The sequence below is a fragment of the Alternaria arborescens genome (genome assembly GCF_004154835.1).
Source record: "Alternaria arborescens strain FERA 675 chromosome Unknown contig_26, whole genome shotgun sequence".
In the NCBI taxonomy this organism is placed as follows: Eukaryota; Fungi; Ascomycota; class Dothideomycetes; order Pleosporales; family Pleosporaceae; genus Alternaria; species Alternaria arborescens.
Window position 1 is genome coordinate 7,880 of NW_021167881.1, and position 13,955 is coordinate 21,834.

General features: G+C 49.4%; 5 protein-coding genes across 5 annotated transcripts; 2 read left to right on the forward strand and 3 right to left on the reverse strand.

Moving 5' to 3' along the window:
- Positions 1-255: 255 nt before the first annotated feature.
- Positions 256-1,770, reverse strand: AA0111_g9249 (putative 1,4-beta-D-glucan cellobiohydrolase B; the record flags this gene model as incomplete). The annotated part of the gene is made up of 4 exons (XM_028655786.1): positions 256-1,002; positions 1,055-1,261; positions 1,313-1,532; positions 1,583-1,770. The coding sequence occupies 4 exons, from the start codon at positions 1,768-1,770 to the stop codon at positions 256-258; spliced, it is 1,362 nt and encodes a 453-aa protein (XP_028503137.1).
- Positions 1,771-2,994: 1,224 nt separating this feature from the next.
- AA0111_g9250 (hypothetical protein) lies at positions 2,995-5,561 on the forward strand (the record flags this gene model as incomplete). Its single annotated transcript, XM_028655788.1, has 3 exons — positions 2,995-3,528; positions 3,587-5,094; positions 5,159-5,561. 3 exons carry the CDS (start codon positions 2,995-2,997, stop codon positions 5,559-5,561), a joined length of 2,445 nt encoding a protein of 814 aa, XP_028503071.1.
- A 1,441-nt stretch (positions 5,562-7,002) lies between these two features.
- On the reverse strand, positions 7,003-7,786 carry AA0111_g9251 (hypothetical protein; the record flags this gene model as incomplete). Its single annotated transcript, XM_028655789.1, has 5 exons — positions 7,003-7,069; positions 7,143-7,296; positions 7,406-7,477; positions 7,611-7,634; positions 7,693-7,786. 5 exons carry the CDS (start codon positions 7,784-7,786, stop codon positions 7,003-7,005), a joined length of 411 nt encoding a protein of 136 aa, XP_028503044.1.
- Positions 7,787-9,631: 1,845 nt separating this feature from the next.
- AA0111_g9252 (hypothetical protein) lies at positions 9,632-11,080 on the forward strand (the record flags this gene model as incomplete). Its single annotated transcript, XM_028655790.1, has 1 exon — positions 9,632-11,080. One exon carries the CDS (start codon positions 9,632-9,634, stop codon positions 11,078-11,080), a length of 1,449 nt encoding a protein of 482 aa, XP_028503149.1.
- A 230-nt stretch (positions 11,081-11,310) lies between these two features.
- Positions 11,311-13,035, reverse strand: AA0111_g9253 (hypothetical protein; the record flags this gene model as incomplete). Its single annotated transcript, XM_028655791.1, has 2 exons — positions 11,311-12,014; positions 12,078-13,035. 2 exons carry the CDS (start codon positions 13,033-13,035, stop codon positions 11,311-11,313), a joined length of 1,662 nt encoding a protein of 553 aa, XP_028503072.1.
- Positions 13,036-13,955: the final 920 nt, after the last annotated feature.

The window sequence follows — 13,955 nt, forward strand, 5'->3', positions numbered from 1 at the left end:
TAAGGTTAGACGAGATATGCCAAAGACGCTCCAGTCGTATAGCGTGATGCCATCGCCCTTCACTGGCGTCCGTCAAGTACGCTTCACAAGGGCCATGTTCCATCTTTTGAATGTGCATCTGCAAGGACACCTTTTCGTTCTATACTGCTGAGGGATTGATTTTCACTATGAAGACTAGCTATGTCAACAGGACCATACCCGTCTTCGTCCCTTCCGTCTCAGCCCCCTACCTTCCAAAGTTCAATACGATTCCGCTTAACCAAAAGTCGAGTTCAGCGGTCCAAACTTGATGTTGCTATAGACAACCGTAGCATCAGCGTGTTGGCTCTCGACATCTGCTGGTACGCCGCTCGATGTCTCGCACTCTCCCCTGCCAGTACCTAGATCGGTGTCTGGGTTCTTGTCTGTGGGATATGTCGAGTCAAGCCAGAGCATGTTGCTGTAATGGTCGTCCCACAGACTCATCACAAGGACCATACCGTTGGCAAGAGCCTTTGCCATGTTCGCCATACCGCCCTTGTCTTTGAATGTGTATGTGTCTCCGAAAACGGCCTTCTGCTGGTCGCAGAACTTAGTTGTGATAGAGTTGCCCTCTACGCCAGGGACGGCAGATGCAGGCTGCGCAATAGTCTTGCCGTTTTGGACATAGAAGCGCTTGATCTCCATGGCGTCGCCAGTGCCGATGAATTGTGTGACCACGGTGAATTTCTTTGACGTGTCCACAGTCTTGCCCTTGCCATAGAAATCTTTGACACCCATGCGATAGCTGTTGAAGTCGCAGCCGTCCGGATCGCATACACCAGCGTAACGGTCGGCAGAATCCGTACCGCCGCAACCGTCTCCGTCGCAACGAGATTGTTCGATCGTGGAACATGAGTGTGGGGTAACTGCCGTGCTGACAGAGTTCGCTTCCCAGATATCCATCTCTGCGCAGCACGAACCGTGGCCTCCAACACCTGCATTTGCATCATTGGAAGATGGCTTCCAGCCCTCAACATTACCCTGCGTATGTCTGAGCATCCGAAGCAAAACGCTAAGATCGATTGGGACTTACCTCGCCATTGATGAACTTCAGATCCCGTGGACACTGGGCATCGCAATACCCTGTGCCATACTTGGCGCCGGCTTTGTTAGTCGAGTACTTCTTCAATCCGCCGTCTGCATCCATGGAAACGAAGTACAAGGCACCATTGAAGCCACATGGCAGGTTCGACACATCAACGTCGAAAGTAAACTCTTGGTTTCCTGTAAACTTGAACATCTGTTCAAACTTGGTTTAGTCTATGATCGCATGTATGAATGACTCGCTTACTTCGTAAGTAGTGTCGTCCTTCATCAGGTATGTTCGAGATCCAATGTTCGTCGAATAAGAGCCCTTGGTGATGAACTTCAACTTCAAAGAGTTACTGCCAGCGGTAATGCCATATGTGCCACTGTAATCGGCACCGTCGACGGCACAGTTAGCAGCACATGCTTTGTTGTTTGGGCAGGCTGTCGCATCCCATTCATTGCCTGTATAGCAGTTATCGTAACTAGTCTTCCGTCAGCAACGAAGTTTGCGCCAGTTATTATTGAACATTACCCTTCTTTCTTGTGGAGCCATCGCCAATTAGCATCGATGACAATCTTGCCATTCTTGTTTGTGCAGCTGCCCTTCGCAGTGCAAGACTGCCATGTCATTCCGGGATGGGTTTCTGTTTGCTGCGTACCAACGAGCTGCCCATGACCCACTTGGAGTAGAGCGGCAGCAAGGACGAAGTACTGATACATGATGGAGAGTACAGGCTTTGAGTTTTCTGTGTCGTGGTGCACTGGGTTCACAGAATATGCATACAAACTGTGGAACGCACAGTGTCAGTCGTCTTTTAAGTCTTGTTCCCGGTTGATCCCATTCGCACTTTGTTGTATATGCTGTATATTTGACTTTGAATTGATGAAATGCTAACTAGCAGATGACATGCGTTGTATGCAGCGATTGGTGGTTCGGTGGTTTGTCCACCAGTTAGTAATGTAGCGCCATTCACCATCGTTTAGAGACAAATCTACATTGATGTCAGGGAATATCTTACCACGGCTGCAGGCAGCACAAGTGGATTGGAAACACCACTTGCTGTTACACCGACCCTTACGGATCCACAAGACAATCTCGGTGTAATATAACTGGAGGGGTAAGCTGCGGAATCTCGCCGTGAGAGCTGGTAATATTGATCCGACGGAGGGTGCGATGCCACCCCATCGGGTGCCCGTCCGGCTAAGCATACGAAGCACATCGAAGCTCAATGCCATGCGCTGGGCGCCTAGTAATTTAGAACTGACACGACGACACCGAGCCGATGGCAGATTTAGAGTGACTATAACGCATCGTAGAGCGAATGCCGTGTTATATGTCTGAACCCTTGATGGGTCGTGATATCGCCGCCCAGCAGTGAGTTGCTGCGTGGACGAAGAAGTGATTATGGAAAAATGCTGTCTGTTGGAAATCGGTAATACGTGTGACATTGGGGGAATTTCAACGACGCAACGGTCCTTCCGGCGAGTAGATGAGAAGATGGCCACGAGACTGGTAGTGAAAGACGACTGGGATTCCCCGCTTTCGACTCGGAGAAATCTCTATGCACGGGGCAGAACCGAACTGCCGGCGAATCAGAGTACGGGCGCATCAATGATGGCGGTGCTGCACCATGACTGGATGGATGAATGGTACGTCGAGCTAAAGTGCAAGAATGTGGTTGGTGTTCATAGATGGCACTGCGAACTGGATTTCGCGTCCCTGCGCTCAACTCCCGAAATTAAGTCCGACACCAAAGGTTATGTAATCAACTGTGATTAGTCAGTAAGCTACAGCTCTGCGCTAGTCCTCTGATAGGCTCAGGAGTTCTCGGGACATTTTTGCGGGGCGTCTGATTCATGAGACAATACGTTGGGATCATTGATCCACCGACAGCACCTGCCACGCCCATCATCGCACGTCATAGTTACCATCTATCATTCACCATGTCCGCTCCGGGTGCCGAGTGGATAAGCGATAGGTCTCGCGATAACTCTCCAGAAGCTCTCAACTCCACAGAAGGTCAAGATGGCGCGTCTCAGCGACGCACCAGCAAAAAGCGCAAAGTGTTGTCGTGCTACGCGTGTCGCAACCGCAAGATGAAGTGTGATCGCGTGTTTCCAGTGTGTGGCCGATGCCAAAAGACTGGCAGAGGCCACGAGTGTACATACGATCCTCGGCTGCTCGAAGAGTCCCACTCTGACGCGGGCGCTGCGTCGATTGCCCTCGCCGAGCGGCCAGCTGATAGCAACCCTTCCTCGGACTCACCAGATGCACTGCAATGGAAGCTCAGAACCCAAGAGAGACGGATCGCGATGTTGGAGCACAAGCTTGCCACAAGGGACGACACCAGAAACCCCTCGCAATTCGAGGCCGTTGTCCCTGACGAGCCCGAGATCAAAGAAGAAATCATGTTCAGAGGCAAAGGTTTCAAATCTCACTTCAATGGCGCAACAAGCATCATGAGCATGATATCTATGGTATATTTCACAAGCCCAGACCCTGATCCCCGTGTACCAACGGCTGACCATCATCAAGAATTACGAGCTGCAGGCATTTACACGGGAAGCCTTGACTGTTGACCACTCTATCATGCGCGTCAAAACTGACTTCAAAAACTTCCGCGACCAGAGGAAGAAGTCCGCAAAGGCCAAGACCGTAAGATATTCCGACATCGGCCTGGAAGTCTTCGCTGTCCTCCCTACGAAGAGTACGGTCGATGCACAAGTCGCTCTCTATTTCCAGACCTGGGAGAGGAGCTACAGGATTCTACACGAGCCATCTTTCTGGAAAGAGTACCGCATATTCTGGGAATCAGATCAAGACAAAAAGAGCTCAGTCAGCTTTGCCGTCTTACTTCTCTTGCTTATTGCAATCTCAAAGTGTCTCGCCCCAAAAGATGACGTCTTCATTGGCGACACGACTGCAGACCGGCAAGCAGCCCTTGAACTCATCGATATATGTGATGCCTGGATCGGCGAGCAGCCCCGCAAGCGGGTCACTTTGTCTTTCTTCCAATTACATTGCTTGTCGCTGCTTGCTAAGCGTGTCAATTGTGTCCGACTGAAGCAAGACTGGATAGCATCGGGAGATTTACTTCGACTCTCCATTACATCCGGTATGCATCGTGATCCGTGTCTGGTCGGGCATGGGAAAATCTCACCTTTCGATGAGCAAATGAAGAAGCGACTGTGGGTCACTGTCATGGAATTAGAACTCCAATCTTCCATCGAGAGCGGGTTTCAATCTGGACTTACCGGACTGTACTTCGATACTCCTGCGCCTGCGAATCTTGCCGATGAAGCTTTCTCACCAGACACGCAACACGTGCCATTGGGTCAGCCCACTGAATACTTCACGTCAGCATCATACCTCGCAATGACTCTAAAATCACTTCCACTTCGTGTTCATCTCACGCAGCTGCTGAATACACCTTCTAGTGTCCTCCGTTACACCGACGTACTGCACTACGATGCGCAGATCCGTTCTGCATTAGCGATCCTCCCCGTTTGGAATGACGACAGCGCACTTGTGCCTTCTACGCTTCTTCGTTTGCAACTGCGTCAGTATCTTTTGTTGCTACATAAACCGTACGCAAAACTGGCTCACACAAACGATCGCTATCTGCATTCTTTCACGACGTGCGTGGATACCTGCAGCTCGTTATTGGCAATGCACGATTGCCTGATATCGAGAGGTATCTTGGCACTTCACAACTTCCGGAACGATGTGATCAGGGTCGGTCTGGCACTTTCTCAGATCGTATACCACAATTGTGCTCGTCGAAAGGTCAAATCGTTCACGTCCTATACCGCAGAGACTGAAACTCAGGATGTAGACCATCATACACATTTTGCGGATCTTACTCTTCCAAATCGTTCAGTTGGCCCGGACTCACGAATGGATTTGGACCTCGCGATACTGCCACAAGATCCCTTTCTTGCAAGAACACTGTGCACATCTTCAATCGATATCCTGGAACGTACGAGGCAGATCTTCGAAGTCAAAGTCTTTCGACTTGGTACGGGATATATGGAGTGCTGGCTGTACGTACCATCGCAGAGGATTCGTATGAGACATTTGCTAATCGTTTTGGTCCTATCCGTATAGTATGTCTGCTGCAGTAGGCATGCTGCCCCCTCCTCCTTCGCCTGCCACTTCCATAGCATACATCAACAACGCAAGCGATGACATACTCTCGAGATGCCGAAAAACTCTAGACTTATTCACCACGTTGGCTTTCAGGGTGCTAGCTCTACAGCAAGACCCCACTAATAGTTTAGCCTCTTCTCTTCGGTCTACTATGAGTACCACAAAAGAAGCCGGATCTACGATTGGGAATGCCGAAGGTGCGGCTCCCACCTCGCTGGACAGGCTGGACATGAACCTTAATCTTGCCGATGGTGCTAAAGACATGAACGGGACCTTTGATGTGCTGCAGGATATGCAGGTCGATATGAGTGGCTGGTCATTCCCTGACTTCTGGGCGTTCGATCTCGGTGGTGACTTCTAACATAATTATACAGCGGAGACTATGTATGCACGCATGATCCCAATTACGTATAGTCATGATAATGCGAGCGAGAAGGGAAGAATCTGATGATATGGTAGCTACTTGAAAGGATGACTAGCAATTAGCCGGAGCTAGAGCCAGAGCGCCTTGACGACGTGATTGCGTATGCGGTATGGTTCCCTCGATTCTTAGCACTCTTATGGCTGACTGGACGGGAGTGTTGCAGGAAATATATGTTTTCCGACAAAGGTCCATCAAGGCAACTAGTACCTAAAGCATGCAGAGCTAACACGCAGCAACAACATAAAGAGACTACGCGTCAAGAGGACATTTTGTATTCCATTACACTAAGCTATCTGGAACAGATGAGAACTTTGAGTGAAGTATAAAAACTGAGTGAGACGAGTCCTATAACAGCGGAGCTTCCGATGATTGGAATTGATATCGAAGTTAGTGGAAGTTTAATTCAGTCTGACTCCTTTCGAAAAGAGTGATTAGGAATTCTCAAACTTCCAATCAAGTCATTAGTCAGTTGTACATTCCGACTATGTAGACGCTATGGTATAATCGAGACGCATGCTGCATATCAACGTCCTGATATTCAGGGTTTGCTGTAACCCTTTTCTTTCCAAGAGCTTCTGCAACACCCTCGAGTTGTTTGTTTTTTCCATGTTGCTCAGGCAGATGAACTTACCCGTCGCCTAGGCGCGATGTACTTCGAAGCGGACGTTGGCTCATGGCCTGCGCAAGATGAAAACGGACCCTGAACGTTCGAATAAGATATCTTCTACTTTGAGTCCACTTCTTGGTGGTTTCGGTGGCCAAAGGATGATATTGGGAAGTTCTGGTTCGAGGAATATCTCGAGAGGTATATACCAGGCCAGCGGCTTTCCGATCACTCTATTCTTTTTCTTGCGCCGATCAGGTTTTGGCACCAGATGTGGCACAAGGTCGTCGTTCAACGCTCCTGGCATTTTTTGTCGATGATCCTTCCCTATCAATCCTTTCAGTAATTTCATGTTCTAACGTGATCGTTAACAACAGAATATCCAGGTTCAGAGAGGAAAACGCCAGACGAAGCATTTTAATGCCAACCAGAGTCGCAGTATGTGGAAACAATGTAATCTATGGGCGAGCCACAACGTTGTATGTACGGGCAACTTCACAATGTGGATGTATAATATGGAACATTTAGTCGGCCGTAGTCCCTTAAAGATAACCATTCTTAGTCAAAGCCATGTCTCGTATATCTTTGCTGAATACGTTGAGTCCCTATACTGACAAGGGCAGCACAGGAACAAGAATGAAACGTGTGAACTGCTTGGACCCAAGTATCGATTGCATCCCATTTTCTGATTGGAAAACATGAAAACTATCTGTCGCACACATTACACGCTACAAATCACAGCCACTTGTTTCAAATTTCTATCATCGATCTCAATCATTTATGCACACCTGTTTGGTTGTGTGCGTTCTTCAGTCCGGTACAATCAGTGCAGTTGGTGCAACTATAACTGTCAGCCTTCTCTGCGCCACTCCAATCCCTGGTCTCACTGAGCAGGCACATATGATGCTACGTACTTGATGCAGTCGGTACAGTCAGTACAATTGCGACATTCCTCACAATTATCGCAGCCGGTGCAATTCTGGCAGTAACTGCTACTTTCGCAATCCGTGCAATTCTGACAGTACGTAGAGTCTTTACAGCGCGTACAATTACGACACCCAGTACAGTCTGTACGCAAATTAGTCCGCGGTTGTAGGAGTTGCTTGATGGCAGGAAGTGGTCAAGGTGACCGAAGAGACAGATGATTTCCAAGAAGGTGGCATGGAAAAGTCCATACTATTGCAGCCGATACAATTGTGGCACGACGTGTCCTTGTTACAATCGATACAGTTCTTACAATATGAGCAGTCTGAGTAGATAAGCCGGAATCAAATCCCAAGATGTACTGATCATGAGGGCAAGAGTAGGTTGATACGCCATAACGTGCGGCGTATGGGGCGTGGGATCATAGAATTATGGGAACACCATTGCCGAGGGCGTACCTTTGCAATCTGTACAGTTTCGGCCTACAATCGTTGATTTGGAGTTAGACTTGAAGTTTTTCGAAGCATGCTACAAACTTACAGTCCTTGCAGCCAGTGCAGTTGGTGTTATTATGATTACCGTTGCCAGAACCTGAGGAAGTTACTGCGCGGAGTGACGATTCACCACAACCCATGTTGAACGTACTTTCTGGGCTTACAATGAGAGAATAAAAGTTCGATAAGACTACGAAGTAGCTTTAGGAGCAAAAGACGTATGAATATGCATAACTTGTTCCCCAGTTTATAGGTGAGGGGACGTGACGGGAAGGGCATGCAGCCACGACGTCATTTCTGACATGCATAGGTATGATAAGCTTGGAACGCCATCGGTACCGATAAGGCGCCCTTCAACATCAACCTGATATATGATCTACCGATTGGAAACTTGTAAAGATCATTTGGGCCCTAGCGCCCGAACTAATTACATACTGTGGCTCGAAGATATAACAGATATTCCTTTGCTGGCGCATCTAGATGACGCCATTACGCCCGCTGTCTATCGTTTTGGAATCCTTCGAACAAAGATCGCGTGAGTGCGGAGTATTTCAGGATCAGGCGTGTTTGTTACGAACTCCGATTTCGTCGACAAGACCACTGCAGTTAGAGCAACCAACACATGACCGACAACCATTGCATCTCGAGCAGTCCACCAAATCCGTAGAGTTAGTACAACGACTAGAATTGACGCAATTAGTACAGTCTTCGAGCCGACTGGAGTTGACGCAGTCTGTGCAGTTGGTGGGTCTACTTGAGGTAATGCAACCTGTTGACCTTTCCATTCGACTGCACTCAACATTATTATCGTCCAAGCTTGGAGCTAGTCTTTCCTAAGGCCCAGATGGAGGGGCAGAATATTGTCGAGGTGGTATTACAGTACTTTGGTGAGGTTGAGGCCTCCGAGGTATTTGTGCATCCTGATGGGATGATCGCGGCCGATGATTCCCAGGAGGAGAATCTTCTGGTGGTCTCCGTGAATATACTTCGATTGGATTCTGGTATCCATGATCTCAGAGACCTGTAGGTGAGCCAGCAGCAGATGCTTGTGAAGGCTCAGTTCGATGAAAAGGCCGGACAAGAGGTGTCGAAGGTGCCGTAGACCAATAATCAGGCGCAGGGCTGTATGCTGGAGGAGGTCCGAGCAATTCTGACAAGGCGTCGTTTGGAATGCTAGGACGACCTTGATGATCAGGATAAAGCCCAGTAGGAGGTGGTGTGCCATCGACGCCAGCGCGCTTTCGGGCTGTGTGATATATCAGTCATGCGTCTTAGTTGCTACAATGGCTGTGAATTGAAATAACCGATACACACGTACAATTTTGCTCAGCCACACCGTAAGCTGTGTCGTATAGCCTGGTTGGTCACTTGAAATAGCGGTAGTGGCAAGTCCGTCATAGATGAACATACAAAGGTCCTTCATTGAAGTACACACAAGCATAATCGGACAAACGCAAGTCGTTGTGACACCAGACATCAACTTGCGCGTCAGCAAACCCTGAGAGGATAAATCAAGCAAACCGAAGTAGATGGAATAGCTCTCGAAAGCGAGGAATAGGTTTTCAAGACGTCGTATGAAAACTGGTCTGTCGGTGTTGATCTTGTCGTTCGTACATCTTGTCCCGTGTCGAAACCTAAATTCCGATTCCCATTTATGTTTCGCTGCACCTCGAACAATGTACGTCTCATCAAGGGCCCATAAGGCTGTGCGAGATATCATAGGCGAAGGACAGTTGTGGCGTGGTCGCTACGGCTTCCCATTGTTGGAAAATCAAGTCAGCCACTTCGTCTTTGTACCTAGGTAGTTTAGCGGCAGTCTCGTAATTCGCTGCATGGGGCAATGATGTGCTGTTTCCTTATTTCCGTGACGTGCTCAACAAAATCAACCGTCACCCTTTGCAATCTCTGCCCATCGCGACGTGCAATGCCGCTTCGAACCTGTCTCGTACTTTATGCTTGCTTGTAATCACGAATAGAAAGTTACAATGACGGACCGAAGTGTCGACGCAGAAAAGCATGCAGACCAGGAAGACCATCCCACCACAAAGACTGTAGATGATGTCCAGCGCAACCTACAGACATGGCCGAGCGCGCACGACGTCGAGATACAGGAAGCCACATTGGACGTCGGAGCCGAAAATCAAGCAGCACAAAATCCGCAGGTTAAGTCACATCAACCTGCTCTTACACGCATGCTCTCGCGCCGCTCGGCAGCATCGCTTGATCCCGGTCCAGCTCCTGACGGTGGCCTCACAGCTTGGACCCAGGTCCTCTGCACCCACCTGACAATTTTGACCACCTTTGGTTTCTTTACATCATTCGGCGTATACCAAACGTACTACGAAAACACACTCGGAATCTCGCCTTCGACGATATCATGGATTGGTTCCCTCCAGGTCTTCCTGCTTTTCTTCCTTGGTACTTTTACAGGCCGTGCTACGGATGCTGGGCTCTTCCGCCCAGTTTATATCGCTGGCGCATGCTTCCAGATACTTGGGATCTTCACGTTGGCCGAGAGCAAAAGCGTTTGGCATGTCTTTCTCTCCCAGGGCGTGTGTCTAGGCATTGCAAACGGGCTGCAGTTTTGCCCTTCGATGGCCCTGGTATCTACCTACTTTGTCAAGCGTCGTGCCTTTGCGCTCGGCTTCACAGCGCTCGGATCCTGCACTGGCGGTGTCATCTTCCCAGTTATTGTGCAACAATGCTTGCCTAGCTTAGGCTTCCCGTGGACTATACGTATCATTGGCTTCATTATGCTGCTCATGAACGCCATTACCATTGCCTTGTATCGTACACGGCTCCCACCTAGGAAGACTGGCCCGCTAGTGGATTGGGCAAGCTTCAAGGAATTACCCTATGCACTGTACTGCACTGGCGCCTTTTTCAGTTTTTGGGGCTTATATTTCGCGTTCTTCTACATTGGGAGTTACGCGCGGAATGTTCTTGGCGCCAGTTACCAGCAGAGTATCAACCTGCTTCTCGTGCAGGTTTGCATGGGGTTTGTCTTTCGCCTATTACCTACGTATTATGCTGATAAGATTGGGGGCCTCAACGTTCTCATACCTTTCGCTTTCATCTGTGGTGTCATGATGTTCGCATGGATTGGGATCAAGTCCATGGCTACCCTGTACGTATTTGCTGTCATATACGGAAGTGGAAGCGCCGTTATACAGGCACTTTGGCCGGCCGTGATCGGCAGTATGAGCCGTGAAAAGGACCTGAAAAAGTCAGGTGTGAGGATGGGAATGGCTTTTACCGTCGTGAGCGTGTCAAGTTTCACAGGGCCACCGCTAGCTGGCGCGCTCATCCAAAGTCACAACGGTAGTTATACGTACGCAAATGTGTGGGCAGGTATGTCGTTCATCGTTGGAGGCTGTCTACTACTGGCTACCAGGGTATCTCTGGTGGGCTGGGACTGGAAGGCAAAAGTATAGTGATAGTAGATCTAGTTAAGTTCTTTTAGACTTTCCGCTCTTTACTCTTTTCTTCTGTTGCTTTCCACCTAGGCTCTGAATCTGCTCCTGTCTTTCTTCTTCCTGTTTCCAGAAGGTGATATTGTTCACAGAAACGCCCCTTCCTGCCGAAACTAACACATGTGCTTCATACGATCTACAGGTCAGTGAGATTCTCAACCCTTGTCATCGTGGAAACCATGCTTGAACTATCAGCCCTTCTTGTCACCTAAAGTAGTGACCCTTGCTAGCAAACCAGGCTGTTCTCTCTCCTTGGTCATTTTTGCATGCCAGTCCGCCTCAACCTTGGCTGAATTCTTCTTGACTCGCGCTGTATTCCATCTCATATAATAGCAGCAGAGTGGGAAAAGGACAGTATCTGCCATAACCCAAGCGAATAAAATGCCAAAGTTTAAGCCGACGCGCGGGTGTAGATCGAACAAGATGGATCGTGTGAGCTCTACGACGTTGTGCATAGGCCATCCATAACCCCAGCGATAAAAGCCTGGAGCTAGCTCAAGGGCGTAGAAGCCAGTTGCTACATTGCTGATAACCCAGAAAATCAACCACAAGGCTGTCCAAGGAGTTCCTAGAAGCATAGCCATATTCTCACTGGCCAAACCAAACGCGATCATACCGATCCAGTTGCCCATCCAATATACCAAGAAGGTGCCGCTGCCGTATGCGTTGGGATTATCAGCAGGTTGATCGTGGGCTGCTTTGGGCCGGTCCATAGGCATGAGAAAGGCGAGGCTGACGAAAGAATAGACGAGTGAAAGTAGAAAGTAGGATGCGACAGTTGCAACGTAGCGCCACACGATGAGCTGGTAGAAGTGCAGCGGTGGATGACCTCTAGGCGAGAGGTACTTTAGATGAATGGGTAGAAAGAACGTAAAGCTGAAAAAGGAGATGATGACTAGATATCGTCGATTAAGTCAGCATATGTCTCGAGTTATGTTTTTACGAGGAAATTACTAACTTAAGTAGATCAAGCCTATACTGACCGCGGGTGTCGCGATAGGTGGTCCAAAGGGACGCAGATCATAGACTGTGAATTCAATGCCCGGGGTAAGAGCCTGGGGCGAAACGTCGACGTGCATGTCGATAACTGAAACGTTATCCTTGAGGAGATGTGCGATCCACGCGCGACCGAAATCCGTCACGACACGCTTTTGGAGCGTGTTCATACTGGGTACGATATAAGTCGAGGACGTAGTCTGGTCACGCGCAGAGTTATAAGTGATCTGGCAAGCGCCCAACGGATCATAACTCGCGTTGCCCTGCCTCACTGCAGCCTCGAGCATTGCTGTTGCATTGGGGTTGATCACGACGGCTGCCCAGGCGTGGAAGTCGTAAACACTGTCTCGTACTTCGAGTGGATCGTTGTCGAAGTCGCCGGGTGCAGCAAAAGTATAGCCCGGAACCACACCACCGTCATCAACGATGTTGCGAATGGCCTGAGTGACGAATGGACCGACGAAAGGTGTGATTTCTGTATAAGGCGGTTGACCGTCGAAGTCGACAACCCAGACGCTCAGGTTGGTAACATTCGCCTTCTGACGGAACAAAGCACCCCAAAAGAGACACAAGAAAGTCATGATTGCGACGGCGAGGATCAGGTTGGTGCGGAGCCAGAGTTTGATCACGTGTAGTCTGACGCCAGCCATGGACGAGTGGAAGAATCCAACAGGCTTCTGATCGAATTCGATTCGGCGACTGCTCTTCGTGCGGTCACGCTGTAGTACCGTCGGCCTTACTAAAGCAGAGTTGATACCGTGGTTCGTCTCGCGCTCGAAGGGGGCGGCCTGCTGCTGTACGCGAGCGGAGTCGGTTGTTGTGAGCACATGCTCTCCAATGTCTGACTCGCTGGACGAGCTGGAGTCATATCCGTGGTGATACTGCGGAGCAATCTGGCAACCAAGCATGGGATTAGACATTTTGAGCGCCGTGAGAATTTACAGACGACGCTTCAATTGTTCTTAATATGTCCCAAGGCCGTGGCAGTTAGTGCTGCTGAGGGTTGCTGACTGATCACCCTAAACTCACTAGTGTCTAAGTTCTGCCCATGCACAATGCTTGGTCATCGCCAGGGCTGACTTAGCCACCGATATCTGTGCCGGATGGTACACTGGAATGACAAACGACTTACGAAAGGACTCGCTAAACGAAAGGGGGATTGGAATCATGGGGAGCGCCTCAGCTGTCGCATGAGCACCTACCTTCACCCAAGCATCCGCCTTAGCCTAGGTATCTGCTGCTGCCTGAGCTTCTACCAAGCTGTCAGCACGAATGGCGAATTGCTAATGCAATATCGCTCCTCATCTTGAGCCCCCGATGGTCGCTCAGGTTGTCCCTCACGAAGCACTGGGATGTAAAGGTAAAAGGATCAATAGACGTAGAGTAAATGAGAGTAGAGTTGAAATAAAACTGAAGTGGAGTAGAAGGTAAGCGAGTCAAAGTTGTTTGCTTTTGAGTTCGAGTACGAGGCGGGAGTGCTCAAGGATGAGAGAGATTCGCGAGGTAACGCAGACTCATGTGAGAGCGTTCGTGAGGCGACTTACACTACATTGAGGTTACCATCCAACGATGTTCTGTCCCTGCTCAATTGCCTTTCAATTCATTACATTGAGCGTGTAGTAGAGATGGAAGTATTGCTCGAGTGGCGGGTTATACGGGTTGCATTCCAAGGTTGGCTGACATAAGCCATGTTCTACGGAGGGAAACAACTGGCCGCGGTTTCGCGACGCAATACGCGCCCCATGTCCACTGCGCAACGCTCGTTATGACGGACACCTATACATGTGGCAACCCTCGCATTTGCACAGTACCTAACCGTCGGTACTTACTGCTCTACGCA